This window comes from Barbus barbus, assembly GCF_936440315.1.
Source record: "Barbus barbus genome assembly, chromosome: 26".
NCBI lineage: Eukaryota > Metazoa > Chordata > Actinopteri > Cypriniformes > Cyprinidae > Barbus > Barbus barbus.
In genome coordinates this window covers 22,703,017-22,726,185 of record NC_136754.1, presented here as the reverse complement: position 1 = coordinate 22,726,185, position 23,169 = coordinate 22,703,017, and the positions used below count along the sequence as shown (strand labels likewise).

General features: G+C 37.4%; 1 protein-coding gene across 2 annotated transcripts in view; it reads right to left on the bottom strand.

Annotated features, from left to right (window-relative positions):
* mier1b (mesoderm induction early response 1b, transcriptional regulator) overlaps positions 1-23,169 on the bottom strand; it is a 91,349-nt gene that overhangs the window by 33,535 nt on the left and 34,645 nt on the right. For both annotated transcript variants that reach the window (XM_079379751.1, XM_079379752.1), the window contains exons 5-11: positions 7,574-7,700; positions 5,760-5,824; positions 5,599-5,671; positions 2,387-2,538; positions 2,181-2,262; positions 1,486-1,580; positions 1,080-1,207 (exon numbers count right to left, since the gene is read on the bottom strand). In XM_079379751.1, the coding sequence (XP_079235877.1) occupies positions 1,080-1,207; positions 1,486-1,580; positions 2,181-2,262; positions 2,387-2,538; positions 5,599-5,671; positions 5,760-5,824; positions 7,574-7,700 (722 nt within the window). The remainder of the gene's footprint in view (positions 1-1,079; positions 1,208-1,485; positions 1,581-2,180; positions 2,263-2,386; positions 2,539-5,598; positions 5,672-5,759; positions 5,825-7,573; positions 7,701-23,169) is intronic.

Genomic DNA, 23,169 nt, shown 5'->3' with positions numbered 1-23,169 from the left:
ACATTGGTGTCTCACAGTGGATTCGAACCCGGGTCTCTCACACCAAAGGCATGTGTCTTATCCACTGCGCCATCACCACCCTATATTATTTATTATTACTTGCCTATAAAGCCCTAAATGGTTTAGCTCCTGCGTACCTAACTAGTTTTCTACCACGCTACAATTCAACCCACTCAGGTCGCAAAACTATGGACTTTTGGTAGTACCTAGGATAGCAAAGTCCACTAAAGGAGGTAGAGCTTTTTTACATTTGGCTCCCAAACTCTGGAATAGCCTTCCTGATAACGTTCGGGGGTTCAGACACACTCTCTGTTTATATCTAGATTAAAGACACATCTCTTTAGCAAAGCATTCACATGCATCTTATAATCTTTTATTGCAGTTATATCTGATCAAACACACATTATTATTCTTTAGCTTGGGTTGAACAAATAATTTTTGCTTGGATGGAACAGCAGCTATGCTAATTATGTCTCTATTGTTTAACATCCCATGGTAACTAGGAATTACAGAAGCTTCAGTCTGGATCCAACCTTTAAATGATCTGAGATGACCAAACACCTGAGAAGAGATGATGCCAACCCTCAGAATTACAAAATTTTGCCATAAGTTAAATATATTAAATTTCTACAATATATAAATATATTGTAGAAACTTAATTTCCTGTAAAGCTGCTTTGCAACGATTTGTATCATAAAAAGTGCTATACGAATAAACTTGAATTTAATTGAATATTATAGAAGCATGAAGAACAAACTGGAATTATAATACAGAAAGCATACAGAGAACTTTCCTGGTCACTAAAGCTCGCAAAAACTCCCACTATAATCACAAAAGCTATCTTTCCATGACAGACAAGTTAAGGTCAACTACGCTCAGATTCACTAAGCTCCGTGTTTTTCTCACATTCAGTGTTGATGTAGTTATTGTGGTTTGCATTCATAGAATTATTACTACAGAGCATTTTGGTCATAAATTTTTGTGATGCATATATCTCACCTTCTAAAATGTTCAAAAACAATGATCACATTTATTTTGTTACTTTAAGACAGGCAAAATATGTTAGCACATATACTTACGTTACTCCTGGGTGAAGGTTGTATTTCCTTTTTCCAATCCTAGTTTGTTGCGCAAAGAAATCATACCGCTCTGACTTTTTCCACATGTAATAAAAAGCCACACAATCCCCGACAGACCTTGTTCTGACCTAAAATTGGATAAGGAAATGACAATAATAGAAAAAAAGTTTTGAAATGCAACAAAGTAATCCATATACTTTTCTACCAGAGAAAATGGCTAGACACATTATTGAACCCCACAGGTTATTTTATTTTTCTAGTCATTACATTTGTAAACATTAAAATGTCAATACAAGAATGTGAAAGGGGAAATATGGACTGACATACATTATAAGACTTTGCAAATAAAGTGATCTACCTACTGAAATTAAACCTATAATGAAAAATGCCATAAAATGAGCACTACCTTGTTGGCCTGGATAAAATTAAAGTCTTTTCCATAAGCCTTTAAACCTTGCTCAAAATTCCTACATTCTTCCTCTGTCCAGACAGATAGTTCCTCTGTATAAAAGGAAAAAAAAAAGAGAGAGTAAGACTAGGGCTGTCAATGGATTAAACCATTTAATTGCAATTTTCTAAGGAACACACAAAGCTAAAAGAGTGAAATTCCTTATATTAATTCCAAATTATACTCTTGTTTTGCTATTAAAACAACAACAAAAAAAACTTTGTATTGTGGAACAGAGGTTGCGCAAGTGCACTTATTCAGCAAACACATCCATGTTTAGATTAATTAAAGTTTGCCACTGAGAAGGATTGATGAAGATTTGCAGAGGAAACACAGACTGGCTGATCGCTAAACGTCAACTTATCAATGTATCTCATGAGCACTTTTTCTGCATTGTACAAAGAACGTATAAACATGGTTGCCAGATTGTGAGTATAAAGTAGAACACGTGGCAGAAAATATGTCCTTCTAAGGATATTTTTCATTAACAAAAATATATTTGTTTTAACCAAGAAATAAATTTCTGTCTACAACCACAGCACTGTTAAGTGGCAGAAACACTGGCAGTATGCATTTATGTGAATGTTTTCTACTGCTTCAAATATGATGAAAAAGAAAGAAAAATGCCATTTAACAAACTTTGTAAGGCTCACCTCGGGCTGCTTTAACGTTAAATCTTAATCTTCGCAAAGCTTCAGCAGTATCAAAATTACACTTCACCAACTCATATAATGCCTGAAGGGAGTAAACAATTTGTATTGTGTATTAAGTTACAGTTCGACATTTGATTACAAATAAAAGATTAAATTATTCTAATTATTATTATTATTATTCAATCTCAGAGGCAGTTCTTTAGTACCTGCTCATTGTCTTTGATGTGGGACCCTTCTGGAATAGCATCTACTCCAGTTTCCTCTCCTGTCCGTCGACATGCTTCTGTCAGAAACTCAACTACAGTATTTTCAGTAAGGATTTCAGGATTCCACAGCAGCTGGTCATCATTTTCATACACTGTAAATTATGGAGTCACATATTCAAAGCATATCACAAGACTGTAACATACAGATGCCTCCAAAAATGTAAACCATTTCCATATGTGAAATCAAGGACATTAAGCGATTAGAATTACAGTCATGTAATTAAAAGAATGTATAATAATTGAGGAGTTAATGGGGACGTCTAATGCTATATCATGCATTCTGACTTATTTACACTGTTAAAGATGGATTGGAAACTTATGCTAAACATGACCAAAGTCTCAAAAAATGAGTTGGTACAGAAATACACAAATCCAAATACACTCCTTCAGGGATCGTATAAGTTTCAGAAAGTTTTGGTTCCTGTTTTATTTATATTGATGTGACAGCTTGCAGATGATTGCTATGCAAAAGCTTCACATACTTGAGACTCTTTCACCCACTCTCAACTGTTTTCAGAGAGAAGTGGTACAGCTGTATCTGACTTTCATAAATCTGATAAAACTAATGACTCTTTGGAGATATTAAGGATGCAATACTACTCTATAGGTACTCAAGATTAAAAAAGATTGTCAGAAACTGTGTGTGTTATGTTCCCTTTAAAAATGACATCATACTATGACTGATGCAGTTCTCATTGTATTAGTGCCAGCAAAATATTACTTTTTAAAGATTTATAGTCAGTGTTTCCTGAAGTATTCAATAATTGATCCCAATTAATTAATTGATCAACAAAGGTAATTTTTTTTAAATCATTAAATTTACCTCCGAAATTTAATAAGAACTTCATCCAAGAATTTTCTGACTACTTGGCTTCTCTAGTGTCACGCTCTGATAGTCTTTTAATTTTGGGTGACTTTAATATTCATGTTTGTTGTCACTCAAAACCTCTGGTCAAAGAGTTTTCATGTCTTATGGACTCTCTCAATTTTATACAATCTGTCACTGGACCTACACATCAGAAGGGTCACACATCACATGGTTTTCCTGTGAATAATATTTAATTATGTGATGCTGTTATTTCTGATCACTGTCCAATTTTTTTTGACTCTGTATTGCCATGCACTCCACCTAAATCCTATCACTCTCCTCATTATTCTAGATGTTTTAATTATCTACTGCCAAGTCTTTCAATGATGTGTATTTATCTACCCAAATTCCAACTGCTGTGAATGTTCTATGCTCGTGTCCATCCTGATGAATTAGTTGACCTTTTTAATAGTACCTGCACTTCCACCTTGGACTCAGTTGTTCCCCTAAGGATACAGATATCCAAGGTGATGAAAAAAGTACATGGCTTCAGGCCATGGCTTCAGGGGCCCATTCGTGCCATTAGACAAGAGTGTAGACGTGCTGAGCGCAGTTGGAAGAAAGATAAACTTCAGATATCATACGAAATTTTCAGAGAATGTCTTAAACGGTATCAGAGTGCTCCTCAATACATGAAATACATGTCAAATTTAATTGCACAAAATGCATATAGGCCGAAGATACTATTTAATTCAATTAATCTCTTTTTAAATCCTGCTCCTAGTGCTTTATTAGAATTATCCACTGATTTGTGAGAACAATTTTTAAAACATTTTATACATAAAGTTAATCTCAAAATTCTTTTCCTCTAGAAATGGCTTCTCATCGGAGCTCCCTATCTCTTTTCCGACCCGTGTCACCTTCACAGCTCTATGATATTGTTATCATTTCAGATCTTATCTTACTTGAGTACTTTTAATATTTTTGACATTTCAGTCTGAGTTTAGAGAATTTCATAGTACTGAATCTGCCCTGTTGAAGGTTACTAACGATATTTTACTTTCCCTTGACTCTGGTTCTTGATGTCTCTTAATCATGCGTGATTTAAGTGCAGCATTTGATACAATAGATCATTACATCCTCCTTCAAAGACTTGAGCAAGTAGCTGGTTTTCAGGGATCTGTGCTGAACTGGTTTGCCTCCTTCATTAAAGAGAGATATTTTTCCGTGAATTTGGGGAACTGTTTCTCATCTTGGGCTCAAATCTCCCATGGTGTTCTGCAGGGCTCTATTCTGGGTCCTCTCCTTTTCTCCTTATATATGCTTCCACTCGGTTATATTTTTCAGAAACATAATTTATCATATCATCGCTACGCCGATGACACAACTTTATTGTCCTGTTAAAAACAATAACTGTTCTATGTCTAATCTGTTTGAATGACATTATAAATGCTGGATGGACTTTTATACAGTTAAATAATGACAAAACCGAAATAATGGTTTTTGGTCCAACAGCTGTGTCTTCTGGCATTGTCAAGCAGCTTGACCCTTTGTCATCAAATGTACTAGACTGTGTTATAAACCTTGGCGTTGCCTTTGATCCTACGCTGTCTTTTGATAAGCAGATCAGTGCTGTTGTGAAAAGCAGTTTCTTTCAATTAAGATCAATTGTTAGAATCAAGAAGATGCTTTCCATGAAGGACCTTCAAACTGTAATTCATGCGTTTATAAGTTCAAGGTTGGATTACTGCAACTCACTTTATCTGGGTTTGCCTAAATAATCTCTGGACTGATTACAATTGGTGCAAAATGCGGTAGCCAGATTATTGACAGGCACTAGAAAACATGAGCACATTAACCCCGGTACTCGCCTCTCTACATTGGCTCCTGGTCAAGTTCTGTATTGATTTTGAGATATTGCTCTTTGTTTTTAAAGCTTTACATGGTTGTGATCCCCAGTATATTTGTAATCTCCTCATTCCGCATTCCACTTCTAAATCTCTTCGGTCATCTAGTCAATTTCTCCTCTCAGTCCCTCATTCACATTTTAAAACTAAAGGTGACCGGGCTTTTGCTGTGGCAGCTCCTAGGCTCTGGAATAGTCTTCCCCTCCACATAAGATCTTCCTTTTCTATATTCTTTGTTTAAATCCTCTTTGAAACCCCATTTTTATTCTGTATGTTTTAATTCTGTTTGAGGGTGTAAAATTTTATTTGTCCCTTTGTTTGTCATGATTGGGTATGTTTTTACTTTGTTTTATATTTGTTGTACAGCACTTTGGTTGCAACTCCTGTTGTTTTTAAATGTGCTTTATAAATAAATAAACTAAACTAAACAAATATACCTTTCTCATTGTTTTTGTATTTGCACAGTCCAGACGGTGTTTCAGCCTGATACATGGAGCCAACCATGATTTCCTGTTAATAACATAAATGCGTCAAACAATTCATGGGAAATTACAAACAAAAAGCATGAAAAAAACTATACTGATGAAAGAGTGTTTACTTTTTTCCAGTCTTCGGAGGGAATATAGTCATCATCCTCCTCTGACTCTTCATCTACTTCATTATCTAAAAATTAAAAGTCAAAACAGTGCTTAAGCAAACTTATACACTGTAAAAAATGCAACTGCACATTTTCCAGTTTACGAAACCTTTTGAGTCTCAAATACTGAAAAATGCTTCTTTTTTTTTTAACTACATAAAAACCCTTGCCAGACTTACAAAATTACCCCAGATGTTGTCCCAACTAGTCAAACACAGTTATCTGAACAAAGAATTTCATATTGTTGAAATGTTAAGGCTTTGTGAGTTCCCAGCATGCATTGCAACATGAATAAATTATGCAGTTACTGTTATAGGATATTATTGTCTTGCTGTTTTCTGACTTAATTTAAACTTTTTTGTTGTTGTTTTATCATTATTGTTATTTATTTGTTGTATTGTGATGTAAAGAGCTCATCTTTTTAACATTTGTTGATTGCCACCATTCTTGAGGTTTGTGTGTCTAGTTTTGAGGCCTAGAGTGTGTTCAACTTCTTACGGTATGTCCATTTCCTGGATATCTTAGTCTTGAAAGTTGTCTTACAAACAAAGACAATATTGCCTACTTATTAGACTAACTTATCCATTAATGCTTGTCATTTGTAAACAAACATAAATTCGATAATGTGGTGGAACTTTTTAAACATTTTTTTTTTCTTCCAGGAAACAGAAAAAATAAATGACCTCAACAACAGTAATTGTTGTTTCAGTTGCTATGACAATAATTTTTCTATTAGCTAAATAAAACAATCAGCATGGCATGGACAAACAAATTTACATTGGCTCAAAAAAATATCTTTACTGAGCAGAACTAAAAAAACTATTGTTGAGAGAACTCAAAAGTCTTACAGCATCAAGCTTATTTTTTACATTTTCTCAAGTATTTATTTTTTACAGTGTATGGGGGTACTAAATATTGAATAAAATGTGACCCGTGCTGGCAAAATGAGTCTGAATGCGCACTGTCTAATTTTGAGCTACAGTCAAAGGAAATTAAAAATGTCAATTTTGGTCAAATTTGAGGTTTTCACAATAATTAGTTCATAAAGCCCTCTTCTAGCGATCCCAAAGCTCCAAATAGTAATTAAACATCTAAAATGATCTTTATTTGTACGTTTTCTGAGAGGAGTACCTTTTTCTCTGCTCACTTCAAGACAACTGCTGCTGCTTCTCAAGTTGTAGGTCTATTGTTGCAAAGTGCAGCATGACGAGTCCAAACCAGTGAAATATGATTTTAAACCCATGCTGATGAAAACAAAACGATCGCGCTGACTGACATTTGCAAAGAGCAGGCATAAGAGGCGCCTCTCTGCGAGCGCGCAATCTCCCTATGAAGTGCATAATGTGTAATGTGTCTGTGTAACATTTTTTTTAGATTCATGAATTACAGTAGCCTAGATCTGTCTCAATGTTAATCAAACATTAAAAGAAAAACCGGAATCACTCGCTGCTCTTGATTAAACTATTGTTTATTTGCAAATTTGTTCTTATTCTTAATAACAAAGATAAAATAAAAAATAACTATATTGTGATTAATAATACAGTAATTATTATTAAGAAAAGAATTGGAGAAAAATATGCAGCCTTGCTTGGTGACTCTATTGACTCTAACGGCTGTAGCTCAGTCATTTTTTGTCCAATTCCAACAAGTCATATATCATTTAGAAGGTATTGTAATGGAAATAAATTTTGACAATTTGCTCCTTCTGACTCATTTTGCCAGCACGGGTCACAAATGCAGTGAGCAGTATGAAGTGGAGCTTATCCGTCTCTTACTCTGAAAGTAGCCATGGTTCTGTGAACGCATGTGTTCAGCTGTGTTACAGGCTGTCACTGCAAAAACTCGACTGCCAGTGGAGTAGCTCTCATTTACCATTCCTGTGGATACTTTTGCTTCATCCTCCTGAAAAAAAAAAAAAAAAATTAAATGCAGTTCTAAATGCTTTCCAAAGTTTTGACAGCTATAAAAAAAAATTTAAAAAGTGTATCTGGTGTTATCACCCAATAATATAATGTGACATTCTGTAGTTTTGTCTCATATTCATCTATTTTTGTAAACTTTGTAAAAAAAATTTACTTTACTGTTCCAATACTTATGGAGGGCACTGTATATGAATGCACCTCTGAAGGTTCTGACTGTCTTCAGAAAAGATTCGATGGAATTTTGTTTATCTTCGCTCCATATAATACCTAAAGAACAGTGGCGTGTGGTGGTGTCCCTGATACACTAATGTTTACACTAAGTGCAAATAGCTAAATTATATTTACACCTAGCAGGGTTTTCTGCTATTTATACTACTTTTTGCAAATAGTGGCAATTATCTGCACCTCAGTATTGTAGTACATTATAAAACAGTATGTAATAATAACATATTGAGTGTAATTTATCATTTTAATTCAAATTATTAAATGGATGCTGCCTTATTGGGACAATAAATCCCTCCCTACACCTACCCGATACTTTAAGTTCAACTTTTAGATTATTTCCTTCATTATTATTGAAAATTCATGCCTTTCCGACGTGATATCTGATTTGAAAAGGTAGGAAAAAAAGTTTGGCAAAACGCGGATTCGAACCCAGGTCGAAAAACAACTTCAACATGTACTTCACCAGCTGCACCACTGGAGCTGTTATTGCATAAGAGTCTTCTGTAATGCTTTGTAATCACACGTTGGTGGGCGGAGTTAGTGTAAATAACCTCTGCCACAAGGCGGCCTATATGCACTTGTAAACAGACTAGTTTTTTATTTGTGAACTGATGTTCAGCTGTTTTTTTTTTAAGTCAACTTATTTTTGGGTCATCTTCATAAAAGCCCTGTCACAAATACTGTCACAAGCACGAAGATACCCCAGCAAACACAGAACGTTCCCCTAACATTCCCCTAACATTCCCATTTGGTTCCCAGTTGGTTATTTTTTTAGGAACCAAATAAGAACATTCCCTGTAGGTTATTTTTTTAATAACCTAAAGAGAACGTTCCCTGCAGGTTATTTTCAAGTTTTAATTTTATAATCTAGAGAGAACGTTCCCGGAACGTTCCCTGCAGGTTATTTTCAGGTTTTTATTTTATAACCTATAGAGAGCGTTCTGGGAACGTTCCCTGCAGGTTATTTTCAGGTTTTATTTTTATAACCTACAGAGAGCATTCCCGGAACGTTCACTGCAGGTTATTTTTAGACTTTATTTTATAACCTAGACAGAACGTTCCCTGCAGGTTATTTTTAGTAGTCATAACCATGTAAACTAATTAAAACTTTGCAGATTTTTCTGATTATTCTAATGCTGAAATGTGTATTTTTTTATCATAAACAAACAATTTTTTGCAGAATTTAATGTCTGAAATAAGCTTTTAATAAAGTGTAGACATCAAAGTAGTCAAACGCATTATAATGATGATATAATTCCAATTGTATAGCTGAAATTAAGCATAGTCTGAAAAGCATACCATAAACACCAGGTTTGTTTGTATGTTTCTTTACAGCGCGCCTCTGATCTGCATGCGCGCGTCCAGCACACGCTTTTCTCTTGTGTTCCATATAAAGCCACGCACTCCCATATTTTAAAAAATTAACCGTCATTTTGTTTTACTGACTGACTAACACACGTTTATCGATCTCTTTATTGAATAATTACTTATAATTGATAAATATTCATCAGTAAATGTTGTGATTTCAGAGAGATTTGACAAGTAATTGAAGAGAACATGATATTAACCGAGAAGTTTATGATTACGGACCAAAAGAGAGAAGCACATCATCGTTATCAGTGGTAAGAAATGAATGTAATATTAAAGTAAAATAAATGTTATTCATTTTTAATGTCTGTAAAAATAAAATTCACATTTTTAAAACCCAATATTTTGTTGAAGTCATTTGTTATTTGGTGCTTAAGAAACATAATATCTGGGTTATTATATGGTATGGTAGTTATAAAGAAATCTTGGTAACACTTTATTTCGATAGTCCACTTTAGACATTCTACTAACAGTAAGTAACTTTGCAACTACATGTCAACTAGCAATCATTAGAGTATTAGTAGACTGTCTGCTTAATATCTTCTAACACTTTATTTTGATGGGTCCACAACATAAAACATACTGACTATGAGAAACTTTGCAAGTGTCAACTTATTCTACTAACCCTAAACCTACCCTACTGAGAGTTAGTAGACATGTAGTTGCAAATTAATGAGAATTAGCTGACATGTAGTTGACATATAGTTACAAAGTTACTTATAGTTAGTAGAATGTCTAAAGTGGACTATCGAAATAAAGTGTAACCGAAATCTTACATATTAACGGATAATTCAATCTCATTTAATGTTCCTTATGATGGTTAAATGTGCTCTGATTATCTTTAATGATTAAACAATAGTTTGAAACAAGACATTTACTGATTATTGAGGTCCATATCTGTCTGTCTTCCATACCGCTTATACTCTGCGGGACTCGGGACGGGAGTGCTGGATGATTACTGACAGCAGCGGTATCAGAGTAAAGAGGTTAGGAGAACTTTCTGGGAGCCTTCTAGGAACGTAAAAAGAAAGTTCCCTTTAGGTTAGGGGAACGTTCCGGGAACCTGCCGAGAACATTCCTGGAAGGTTTTGGGAACGTTCCCGCAACGTTCCCCTAACCTAAAGGGAATGTTCTATTTACGTTAAGAAAACTTTCCTGGCTACCCAAAAGGAAACGTTCTGGGAACCAAAAACTAACATTCCCAGAACGTTCTGGGAACCAAAAATTGTTAGCTGGGCATCTTTCGTTTCATCAAGCTGAATGCTTACTAAAAACCGACAGTCATCACGTTTTCAAGCCATTTCATGTTTAATTTTGATGTGACACAAAGCAGTGATATCTAAGCGGGAGAGTTGCTTACTTTATAACTAGTCAATAACGCCATCATTTTCTTTCAGACTGAGAGCACGCACGAAAACAAGATTTATCGCAAGAACCAATCACATCCAATCATAAACGATCATATCCAATTATAGCGTATTGCCTCCTCTCACGTGACTTTCCCCCATTCATCTCAATGAGCCTCCAGAAAAGTCACCGCACGCTTTAGGATCTCTGTTTTAAGTCTATGGACCGAATGGAGGCAAGCCTCCTCTGTAAGTTTACCTGCGGGTGTCGTTGTTGGACAGTGTTATTTTATAAAAAACGAGTGACTTTTAGACTTTTATTATCATATTTAGTCATATTTGCGCTGTTTTATTTTTGTAATATCGATTATTCTCTCATCCAATTTTGAGGAGAGGAGACACTGCCTCCCTTGCCTCCTCGGAGGAAACGCCCCTGCTAAAGAAGTGTTCTTAATCACAACGTTGCTTTGTCCACGGAGGTTATGGGAAAACAGCTGTAATTCAGCTGTTCCATAAGCGCCATCTAGTGTCACTGAGTGGATTTACAGAGACTTACATTTACATTCAGCTTGTGGCAGCAGTTTTTGTCTGCCCAAAAAAACGGTCCAAATGTGTATGCCTTGTCGAAAATTTTGACCGGTTGATGCAAAACAAGCTTACGTGGATTCTACACATTTAAATAATTCAGATAAGTTATCTAGAATTATTAATGGAGCAGATAAAATACATATAACCATTTAATAATCAATTATCATTTTGACTTTACCCTTTTCTTTAAAGGATGGTATGTGAGGATTACCTTTTTATGAAACTTTTTTAAAGCTTTATTTGAACATTTACATTAGATATTTGAACATGCTACTAGATAAATTGTTGTCAATCATGTTGTCATTTAAAATCCGGACATCATTGGTAATGTTATTGTTTTAGTGATTATGCAAACAAAAAGTCATTTTATTTGTTGTTTGTTGATTTTAAATTTTAAATTTGTTGAAGTGATTTATGTGTCAGTACGTTTTGAACATTTCCAGCACATTTTAACAATACCTTGATTATACTGATAACCGTGATAATTTTGGTCACTATAATCGTGATAAGAAATTTTCATATCATTACATCCATATAGCTTAGCATGTTAGCATGCTAATTGCTTGCTAGCTGGGTCCCATTCTCTCTAATGTGGCTCTTTAGCTATCAAGTAAAATGTAAGCTTTGTTTGCATTAAGTCATGCTTTTGTGTGCTCATTCTCACACTGAAAGCTTTCCACGGAGGCCCGGAGAATGAGTGACGCACTCTGCTAAGCCACTGACTCCAAACCTTTCTGGATGTGGGTTTGAAACCCGTGTGCCCCATGCCCAGACCAAAAGATGTACTGTGGCCAGAAGCTGTGCAAGTCTGATCTGTTCCAGACCTTGCATCTCCCACGTGAGTTCTTTCTCCTAAATCAGAAATGAACTTGTTTATTTAGATCACTCTCACCTATTCCTCTGAACTTTCTGTGAGTACACATCTTCCCAGTGGCATAGCAAGATGAGCGACAGGCTTTAGACCCAGAGGTCATGGGTTTGAGCCCAGTGTGGGTTATTTTTTTTGGAATTGTATGTGATATGTGATTTCAATTTCTTTATTATCTGGGTAAGCATTGTACTTATCTTTCCTCCTCTTGTTTTAGAAATAAATGTGTTTTTGTTCAGTTTTTGTTCACACCTGTACTTGACAAAGCCAAGATATTCTTATGCTAATTAAACTTATTATGTTGGCTTAACAAAAATGTCCCATAGACTTACATTGGCTGAGAAAAAATGCTCCCTCTAGAGGAACAATTGCAGCTGCGGGATAACTCCTCCCACTCAATTTTGTTTTTAAATGGTCAAAAATACAAATAAATACATAAATTCCATTCTCACTGACAAGCTAAACCAACATATCTGATCATTACTAGGTCAGGGCTCATTAATAATGACTGTCTGATGGCCAGAGAGTGAAAGATGACAGATATCTGTCACCAATCAGTCAGTCAAGTCAAGTCAAGTCACCTTTATTTATATAGCGCTTTTAACAATACAGATTGTGTCAAAGCACTTAACAGTATCAAATTGGAAAATAGAGTGTCAGTAATGTATAATAATAAGATTAAACACTCAATATTCAGTTAAAGGCATTTCATTATTCAATTCAGAGATGTCATTGTCTAGCTCAGTTTAGTTTAAATAGTATCTGTGAAATCAAACTGACGATAATCGCTAGAAATTAAGAGTCCCCATCTGAGCAAGCCAGTGGCACTCCTGTACTCACAAAACTACATAATTTGCATGTGTTTTAAAGCCTTGTAAATTAAAACATTCCAGCGATTTAACACAAATCAACTATAAGAAGATATCAAACCACTGACATTGACAAACGCGCCGGCACATTTTGTGGCATCTTTTCTGATAATCCCTAAAGGATCTTAAATGGGTTATTTCACCCAAAAATTTTTATTAGTCCATGTTTTACTCACCCCCAAGGCATCCTAAGAGTATATGACTTTCTTCTTTCAGATGAATCCAATCAGAGTAATATTCAAAATTGTCCTGGCTCTTTCAAGCTCTATAATGGCATGGGCGGGTGTTTCTGTTCAACAGTGAAAATGTAGTCAAATAAAGCACACGCATCCATATTAAAACGTGCATCACACACGGCTCCGGGGGGTGAATAAAGGCCTCCTGTAGCGAATCGATGCGTTTTTGTAAAACAAATAAAAAAATTAAAAAAAATTCCACATTTAAAATTATATAAACAGTTTTTTTGTAACATCCACTCTCTATCTAAATAAAGAAAACAAACGGTACGCTGTCTGCCACCTTGCTCTTCGTGATCTTCATTTTGAAACGTGGCACTAAAATGAACTGAAACTTGACGCAGAGACATGAGAGATATATCTCTAGAAAGCTTGACATGTCTACTTTTAAACAAAGCAAGTCTTATTGGAAACAAATATTTTCTGATAAAGTAATCCATATAAAACCAACGTGATGTCCAGTCTTTCCCATCTTACTTCATTCTAGTTAATTAGATCATGCCCACAAGCTACTTTCACTTTTGATATTACAATAGTCCTCGTGAGACGGGCGGCATGTAAACGCCCACATCACCTCCGCTCCGTAAACAAAGCTTCAAGTTCATCTCGGCTACTGTTCTTTTCTGGAAGAAGACGCGTTGAGAGGAATAAGATTAGGATTACCTCAGAAAAAGGAGAAGATACGACTTGAGGCTGGATCCAGCAGAGGATATCATTTACATGAGTAAGTCTTTCTTTTATTATAACCTACTTGCATTAGTTGTTATTGTGTTACTCTGACAAAACTTTTAGGGGAGCGTGGGGCACAAACTAATGCTGGGTTAGTTGTAACACACGTGGTTTAAATATTTCCACACATGCTAGCAAAACCAAATTTACGGTATTTACTAGTTGCCATATTAACACTATAAAGTCAAAATTCAAAAGCCTTTTGAAGCTATCACTGTATATTACACAGATGTTACAATGTACCCCACCTACGGGGCTTGAAGATTTTGAAGAGTTCACTTCTCTGACAGCGCTGTACCACATCAGATGTTCAACTGCATAAAATATGGTAAAATAACTTTGACTATGACAAGTGATGATGTTGCTGCTTTATTTTATTTTGTTTCTTGAATCCATGGAAAGCAGCAACAGACACTGGAAATATCATGTATAGAAGTGAAGTGGTATTGAAGGTGGAGGTTATTTACCCCCCCAACCGACAATTCCTGCCGGACCCAAGACTCAAACCCGTGACCTTCAGGTTACAAGTCTGACGCTATCTATTAGGCCATGACTGCCCCAAAGGTTTGGTTTACTTGTTTCAACATTTAAACAGGATCTGTTTCAGCAATGACACAAAGGTGTGTTACTGTTCAAATATCTGTCTTTAGATCAATGTGCTCAATAATGTGTCTTTGAACTTCACTGTGTATATTTTTATTATACTGTGTTGTAAATAAATACAAATACAAACCCACATTCTTTTACTCTCTGCACACTCTTTCTTACCTGCCTCAGTCACATTCATACTGATGGCCCATTATGGAAGGCCCTTTGTTCCTCAGGTGTGAATCACTAAATATTCTTGGCCATTGTCACTCCCTCGTATCGAGCAAAAGTAAATAGGATGATTTTCACATCATTTTGTGGCAAAAACTCTAGTCTAGCACGTCCAGTTCTCAAAATTTTGTGAACAAATGTTCTGTATGTGTTTTAGGGCCTTATTTCAGAGACTTTTAGTTTTTAGTTTTTCAGTAACCACGCATAAACATTGTTTTCTCAAAAACACAAACATGTACATTCATGCTGCTCACATATTACTGTAGCCAAGTTTGTGCTAATTAAAGTGTAATAAGACTTTAGCCATTGATATGTTTTTTAAGATACTGAAAAAAACACAAATGTCAGGGCATGCCAAAACTTCTTCAGTGCCCCCAAAACCCCTCAGACCCCAGAGGGTTAAAGAGCTGAATTCAGTGCTGTTTTATTGATTCGCTGCTCAACTGGACAAATACATACAAGAAACTGCATAATTTGCACGCATTTAAAACCAAGTAAATTAAAACATTCCAGCGATTGTACACAATTTGAACATTAGAACATATCAAAGAGGTCATTTAAGTGATTCTGAGCTATTCTCCAGTTACTGAAAGCCAAGTGTCACAATCTCTAGCTGGAGTGCCCACGAGCTCCACTAGAGGGCACCCCATCCTGTACCCTTTACCACTCACCCCGGACTCCATTTTCCATAATCCTTTGCCTGGACACATCATCAATTGCAATCACCTGTCTCTTATCACCTCATCAGTCTCCCACTATAAAAATGGCACACACACACACCCCATCACGTCACTGGTGATTGAATGTTTAGCCCTTCCGTGTTTCCTAGGGTCCGTGTTCCTAAGTTTTGCCTCTCTCGTGTTTTGATCCTCGGACTGTTACCTTGTTTCTTGATTGACTGCTGCCTGCTCTGACAATTGCCTGTCTTGTTGGATTACTCTTTTGCCTGTGCCTTGGATGTGATTGTTTGCTGGTGTCTAACCCTGCCTGCTCTGACTACGCTCTTTTAATAAAGCCTGCAATTGGATCCCCACTTCGTTGTCACGACACCTCCTACGTTACATCAAGTGTTGTGTTTCTGAACGCTCTCGCCTAAAGCTAGTTGATTCTTGCTTCTCTCAACACATAAACAGACAAATACATACAATATCATTTCAATAAACATTATAGCTTGGCGAATATCTTCAAAAACAGTTGTTTATGTCTTAAGTGAACAGAAACTGTTGAGAAATAAATCGAATGCAGATCATTATATTGGATTTGAACATTAAAGTGACCACATTTACTTGCTGCTGTCTTTCTTTGTTAATCCATCAAAAAAAAACAATTTGTCTTGGCTGCATTTACTTGTTTATTTTTTGCTCTAGCAATAATCAATGAAAACTATGCAATGTCATTTTACATTTGATTCTTCCATTTCTGCATCTAAACATCTATAAACCTAAAACCTGCTCTTTTATGCTATTGTTTGCAATTTGGTTATTGCGCAATTTAAATGGTATCTACACTTTTATTATCATAATAAACTTGTTTGTTAGAATAGAAAATTACAGTGGTCTATAACAAATATTACCAGGGTTTGTAAAAGGTGCTTAAAATGCTTGAAGTACTTGACCCTTTTGAAATTTAAATTCTAAAAAAAAAACTTGGAAACAGACATATTTATGAAAAGGTACTTAAAAGTGCTTGAAATATTTAAATATATATGAAATTTGTGTTTTATTTTTGCTAATGACAAATTTTGTTGTCATTAAAAGCTTCTTCATTACAATACGAAATAACAAGGGTCTATAGAAAATATTATGAAAACTATAACTGTTGTACTTTTTTAATCATTACATTGTTTATAGTTTATAATTGTTATAACCATTTAACAAGTGACATAATAATCAATCATTACTGCTTAAAAATGTAAGTTGACAATTTAACTGTTAAAGCATGAAATAAGACGAATTTGAATTTAATGTGAATTTGAGTTTAATATGGGTACATTATTAGTAAAGTAATCTTTAAACATTTGCAGTTATTCAAAAAATACTGGCCATTTATATTAATGTGATTCAGCGACTTGGTACACTTCATCAACACCATGATCTGAGGGTCCTTGCCAAAGTTCGGAACAGTGCCACCTATGGGTCGTGAGATACAAAAAATGGCTATTTTTGCTAATAACTTTTTAACAGTTAGTTAGAAAATTATGATCTTGGTGTCTGTGGATTTTTTGGGTCATGCTGAATCTTTGGATGTCATTTTGCCAGGGACGGTTGAACCATGTGTCCGCAATTTAGAAATTTGTCATAAATTGCTATATCTTTTGAACCATACGACATATCTGCACGGAAATTGATAGGGATCATCAATGGCATGTTCCGAAAGTACCTGAGAATTTCAAACACAGTGCCACCTAGTGTTAAAGAGATATAACGCGTTTTACAAAAACACATAACTTTTGAAAACATTGTCCAAATGATCTTGTTTTAATATTTCATTCCCTGGGTTATGCTAATCTGACAATGCCTGTCAGCCATATTGAAGTAAATGAAAAACATTTTTCCCTGGGTTATGCTAATCTGACAATGCCTGTCAGCCATATTGAAGTAAATGAAAAACATTTTTTTTTTTTTTGCTATTCTTCTTACAAATTTTGTTCAATTTTGTCCAAAATCTGAGCATTAGAAGCTGACATTTTTTCGGGAATCCTGTGGGAATCCTGTGGGATGGGAAACAAAATCACTATTATTCACGTGACTAGGACGGGACAGGAAAAAATGTCAGCAGGAGTGGGCGGGACCGGGAATACACAAATATACCTTTTATATAAATAAGTGAAGTGACATACTGCCAAGTATGGTGACCCATCCACTCTGCATTTAACCCATCCAACGTGCACACACACAGCAGTGAACACACACACACACCGTGAACACACACCCGGAGCAGTGGGCAGCCATTTATGCTGCGGCGCCCGGGGAGCAGTTAGGGGTTCGGTGCCTTGCTCAAGGGCACCTCAGTCGTGGTATTGAGGGTGGAGAGAGCGCTGGGCATTCACTCCCCCCACCTACAATCCCTGCCGGCCCGAGACTCGAACCCACAACCTTTGGATTACGAGTCTGACTCTCTAACCATTAGGTCACAACTTCCCCTTATTTTTATTTAAAATAAATAAATTATTATTAATTCCAAAATGACACCTCAGTTGTGCTCACCAACATTTCTGGGCGGTCTGAAGTAACCAAAAAATGTTTACGAGTTGAGAAAGACAGCGTGAAAATGCCATACGCCAGCTGCAAGACATGTAGACTAGACACATTATCAAATACCATTCTGACTCTGGCACGAGTGGCCACAAATGCAAAGCAGCCCGCTCAAGGCAACCGGCGATTTCTACATTTATGAAGCGTAAGGATGCCAGCGACTAAAGTTGAGATTCACCGATGTGATAGCTCATATGTGCAGCCAGGATCTAAGACCGTTCGCTATTGTTGAGCGCACCCACTGTTTCGCGCCATGTTGAAGACGAATACGAGAAAGTAAAGAAACATGTTATGGAGGAGCTACAAAAGGTAGGCCTGGCTACACTGCTTTTTTGTGATGTTTCATGTTGGTCTCTATTTTTTAGCCATTTTTGGAACCTACTTTTATGGGTTTGTAAATTAAAAGCAAATGGTCAAATGGTTATCTTTTCATGTAAGATCCTGTGAAGCCTGAAATAACATTTACATCATACTCTATTCCTTTAGTGCCCAGACTGTGCTGTGACAACTGACCTTTGGACAGAAGAAAAGACAAACACGCACTACATAACAGTCCATTATATTCTTGGATGGAAATTTGTACAAGGGAGATCATGGGTCAAGTCAAGTCAAGTCACCTTTATTTATATAGCGCTTTTAACAATACAGATTGTGTCAAAGCACTTAACAGTATCAAATTGGAGGATAGAGTGTCAGTAATGTATAATAATAAGATTAAACACTCAATTTTCAGTTAAAGGCATTTCATTATTGAATTAAGTGATGTCATTGTCTAGCTCAATTTATTTTAAATAGTATCTGTGAAATCAAATTGACGATAATCGCTAGAATCGCATGGGTGTCAAAACCCATGACAATATCAGTAGGACTGTGGAGTCCATCCTTCAGGTTAGGGATGCTCATTTCGATTAATTTCCTGACCGAAAACCACTGCTCGTTAACTGAACATTAACCATTCACTGATAAAATTAGAATAATAAATTAGGATTAAATACGAATTGAATCTGTGATAACACATAAAAATACAAACAAATATTTAATTTTAACGTGCAAACAGCAGCATATAGAGCAACAGAGCCACAACAAAACCTGGATTCACACATCCTCAAATTATCACGCACCAGCAGCACTTCTGAGAACAGAGAAAACTAGAATAAGATAATATAAATAAAAAAGAATAAAATAAATAGGCCTACACTAAATATATATAAACTGAATAATTATCTAATTAAGATGATATGACTAAAACACACACTGAATCCTTAATGCGCTTTGAAGAACGGTACCAGTCTTGTTCTTCATGTCAAACATAAAAATGTATAGCATTTATAGCATGATATTACGCAGCGCCTGAAAGTAGTCCCCAGCTATATCATAGGAATGAGAATACTGTCAAGCAAAGCGGATTCAAACACTTGTGAGAGCTTCACAAGGAGTGGACTGAAGCTGGAGTCAGTGCATCAAGAGTGACCACGCTCAGACGTCTTCAGGAAAAAGGCTACCAATAACCAGAGACAACATCAGAAGCGTCTTACCTGGGCTGTGGAGAAAAAGAACTGGACTGTTGCTCAGTGGTCCAAAGTCCTCTTCAGATGAAAGTAAATTTTGCATTTCATTTGGAAATCAAGGTCCCAGAGTCTGGAGGAAGACTGGAGAGGCACAGAATCCATGTTGCTTGAAGTCCAGTGTGAAGTTTCCACAGTCATTGATGATTTGGGCTACCATGTCATCTGCTGGTGTTGGTCCACTGTGTTTTCTGAAGTCCACAGTCAACGCTGCCATCTACCAGGACATTTTAGAGCACTTCATGCTTCCTTCTGCTGACAAGCTTTATGGAGATGCTGATTTCATTTTCCAGCAGGACTTGGCACCTGCCCACACTGCCAGAAGGTACCAAAAGCTGGTTCAATGATCATGGTGTTACTGTGCTTGGTTGGCCAGCAAACTCGCCTGACCTGAACCCCATAGAGAATCTATGGGGTATTGTCAAGAGGAAGATGAGAGACACCCGACCCAACAATGCAGATGACCTGAAGGCCGCTATCAAAGCAGCCTGGGATTCCATTACACCTGAGCAGTGCCACAAACTGATCAACTCCATGCCACGCCGAATTGAGGCAGTAACTAAAGCAAAAGGAGTCCCTACCAAGTATTGAGTGCATATACAGTAAATGAACATAATTTCCAGAAGGCCAACAATTCACAATTTTTTATTTATTTATTGGTCTTATGAAGTATTCTAATTTGTTGAGATATATATGTATGTATTGCCAAAAGTATTGGGTCACCCACTTCTAATGAACATGTTTGACTACTTTAGTAATTTCTATGAGTACAAATCTTAATGTTAAAGCATATAATGATATTCTAGGGAATTGTGTGCTTTAATTTTATAGCAACAGTTTGGACAGGACCCTTTTCTATTCTAACACGACACTGCCTCTGTGTATAAGGCACGGTTCAAAAAGACATGATTGATTCAGTCAGTGTGGAAGAACTTGACTGGTCTGCAGAAAGCCAAGTCCTGATCCCTGCTGAACACCTCTGGTGTGACTTTAAAAAAACACCAATGACTTGTGGTAAAAAAACACCAATGTATTTAAAAATTGTATTTCCATCTCTGTTGCAACAGTTTTGGACTTGTCTAAAATGACAGTACCCTTATGTAAGGGTACTGTCATTTTAGACAATCCAAAACTGTTGCAACAGAGATGGAAATACAATTTTTAAATACATGAATTATGTTTCCATCTTTGTTGCCACAGTTTTGTTAGTGACTTTTCTGTTCTAAAGAAGTGGGTGTCCCAACACTTTTGTCCTTATAGTGTCTATACAAGTCATTTGTGTTTGGTGATTAGTTTTTGGCTCAAGGTCTGCATTTAAAGTCACACCAGAGGTGTTCAGCTGGGATTAGGACTTTGCTTTCTGCAGACCAGTCAAGTTCTTCCACACTGACTGAATCAATCATGTCTTATTGAAACTTGCCTTATACACAGAGGCACTGTCATGTTAGAATAGAAAAGTGTCCTGTCCAAACTGTTGCTATAAAATTAGAAGCACACAATTCCCTACAATATCATTATATGCTTTAACATTAAGATTTGTACTCATAGAAATTATTTTTTTTTATATATAAATATTTTTTATATTTGTTCATATACTGTATATAATTTGCTTGATTATACACAACATTTTAATACCCCCCCCCCCCCCCCCCCCCAAAATTGTGAAAATATATTGTTTTCTGTCCATTCTAAGCATTTTCTGAATTATGGAGTGACAAAAATGAGATACCCAAAAATGTTTTTTTTTTTACCCTATTCACCTGCAGTGTCTCCCCTTAAAAATAAAATGCTAATATTTACTTCTTTTTTTATATGAATTTTCATCATTTTCAAACTTAAATTCAGCAGGCTTCTATTTTGGTGGGTTGCCGGCAAGTAAAGGCTGGAATACACTACACGACTTTTAAAATCTGAACAGATTTTAAAAACACTAGGCATCATACAGTTGGTACGACTTGGTAAATAGTCACAAAGGAAAACTGGGCATCATACACTACGCGACCGAGGATCATACACTACCAGACTTTAAAGTTGTGCCGATCACAACGAACTCACACAGAAACATGTGCCTTGTTGCTAGGAAATGCATGACAAATGAAAATGTGTGTTCTAAAATCGGCTGAAAATATCAAGTATGTTTGATATCCTCCGACTGGATAGAATCAAAGTCTGAAGCTAAAAAATTGGAGTCTGTGACCATCATACTGTAAGAGAACTGTTGTGTGTGTGTCATGTGTTCCTGCCTCTTGTGCCCATATTTGGTTTGTTTCCTGTTCTCGTTTCATGTAATTAGTAGTTTATTCGTGTCCAGCCGTGTTCGTTAATTTACTTGTGTATTTATAGTCCTGTCTGTGTAGTGCCATTTTGTCTGGTCTACTCGTTACTTCCCGGTGCCTTGCCTTGTCCTGCCCTGTCCTGCCCTGATGTCCTAGTAAAGTATGTTTTTGAGTTACATCCTCGTTTCCGTGTTTCCTGTGTCCTCCCTGCTGTGTGCACCGTGACAGAAGACCAGACCAGTACAGTAAGCGTCGTCCCTTCACCGCGTTTTGTTTTGTCAAGTTTTTCTAGTGTTATTTTTGTTCCTGTGTTTGGTGTTTTTGCCCGCCGTTCGCGGGTCTCACGCCACGGTCCGTGGGGAAAGCACACCCACTGTCCGCGGCTCCCCCAAGTCATGCCGGCCGCTCACTCCAGCCTGCCGTTCGCGGGAGGTGAGGCCGCCGTCCGCGGATCACCAAGCCCGCCGTTCGCGGGAGATGAGGCCGCCGTTCGCGGATCACCAAGCCCGCCGGTCGCTGGAGAGGAGGCTGCCGTTCACGGGAGTCATGCCCGCCGGATCGCCGCTGACTCAATGCCCGCCGGATCGCCGCTGACTCAATGCCCGCCGGATCGCCGCTGACTCAATGCCCGCCGGATCGCCGCTGACTCAATGCCCGCTGGATCGCCGCTGACTCCAGCCCCCCGTTCGCGGGAGATCACGCCGCCGTCCGCGGCTCAAGGACCCCGCTGTTCGCGGGAGATCACGCCGCTGTTCGCGGCTCACCTTGCCCACTGTTTCGCGGGGAAGGCCAACCCGCCGTCCGAAGTCACTCGGCCCGACACCGGTTGGGGCTTCCTACAGCCCACCGGTCCCCGCCGTTGGGATGGTCAGCCGGCCGGCTGCTGCCGTGGTTGTCGTGGCAGCCGGCTGCCGCCGTATTGACCAGTGACCAAGGTCTTTTTAATAAATTCCATTTCGTTTGGTTCCCGGGATCCTGATACCCCCGAGCTGCCCCATGGAAATTTTGGGGGGGGGTAGAAGGGTTCCGGTTGGAGGGGCCGGGCCGAGGAACGAGGCCATGGGCATGAGGACCACCTGCCATGGCTTCCTGAATTACACCTCGGCCTGCGCCCACCCCCCCCCTCCCTGATGGAACCGAGTAGGCTCGGGACGAGCCTTTCGGGAGGGGGGAGTAATGTAAGAGAACTGTTGTGTGTGTGTCATGTGTTCCTGCCTCTTGTGCCCATATTTGGTTTGTTTCCTGTTCTCGTTTCATGTAATTAGTAGTTTATTCGTGTCCAGCCGTGTTCGTTAATTTACTTGTG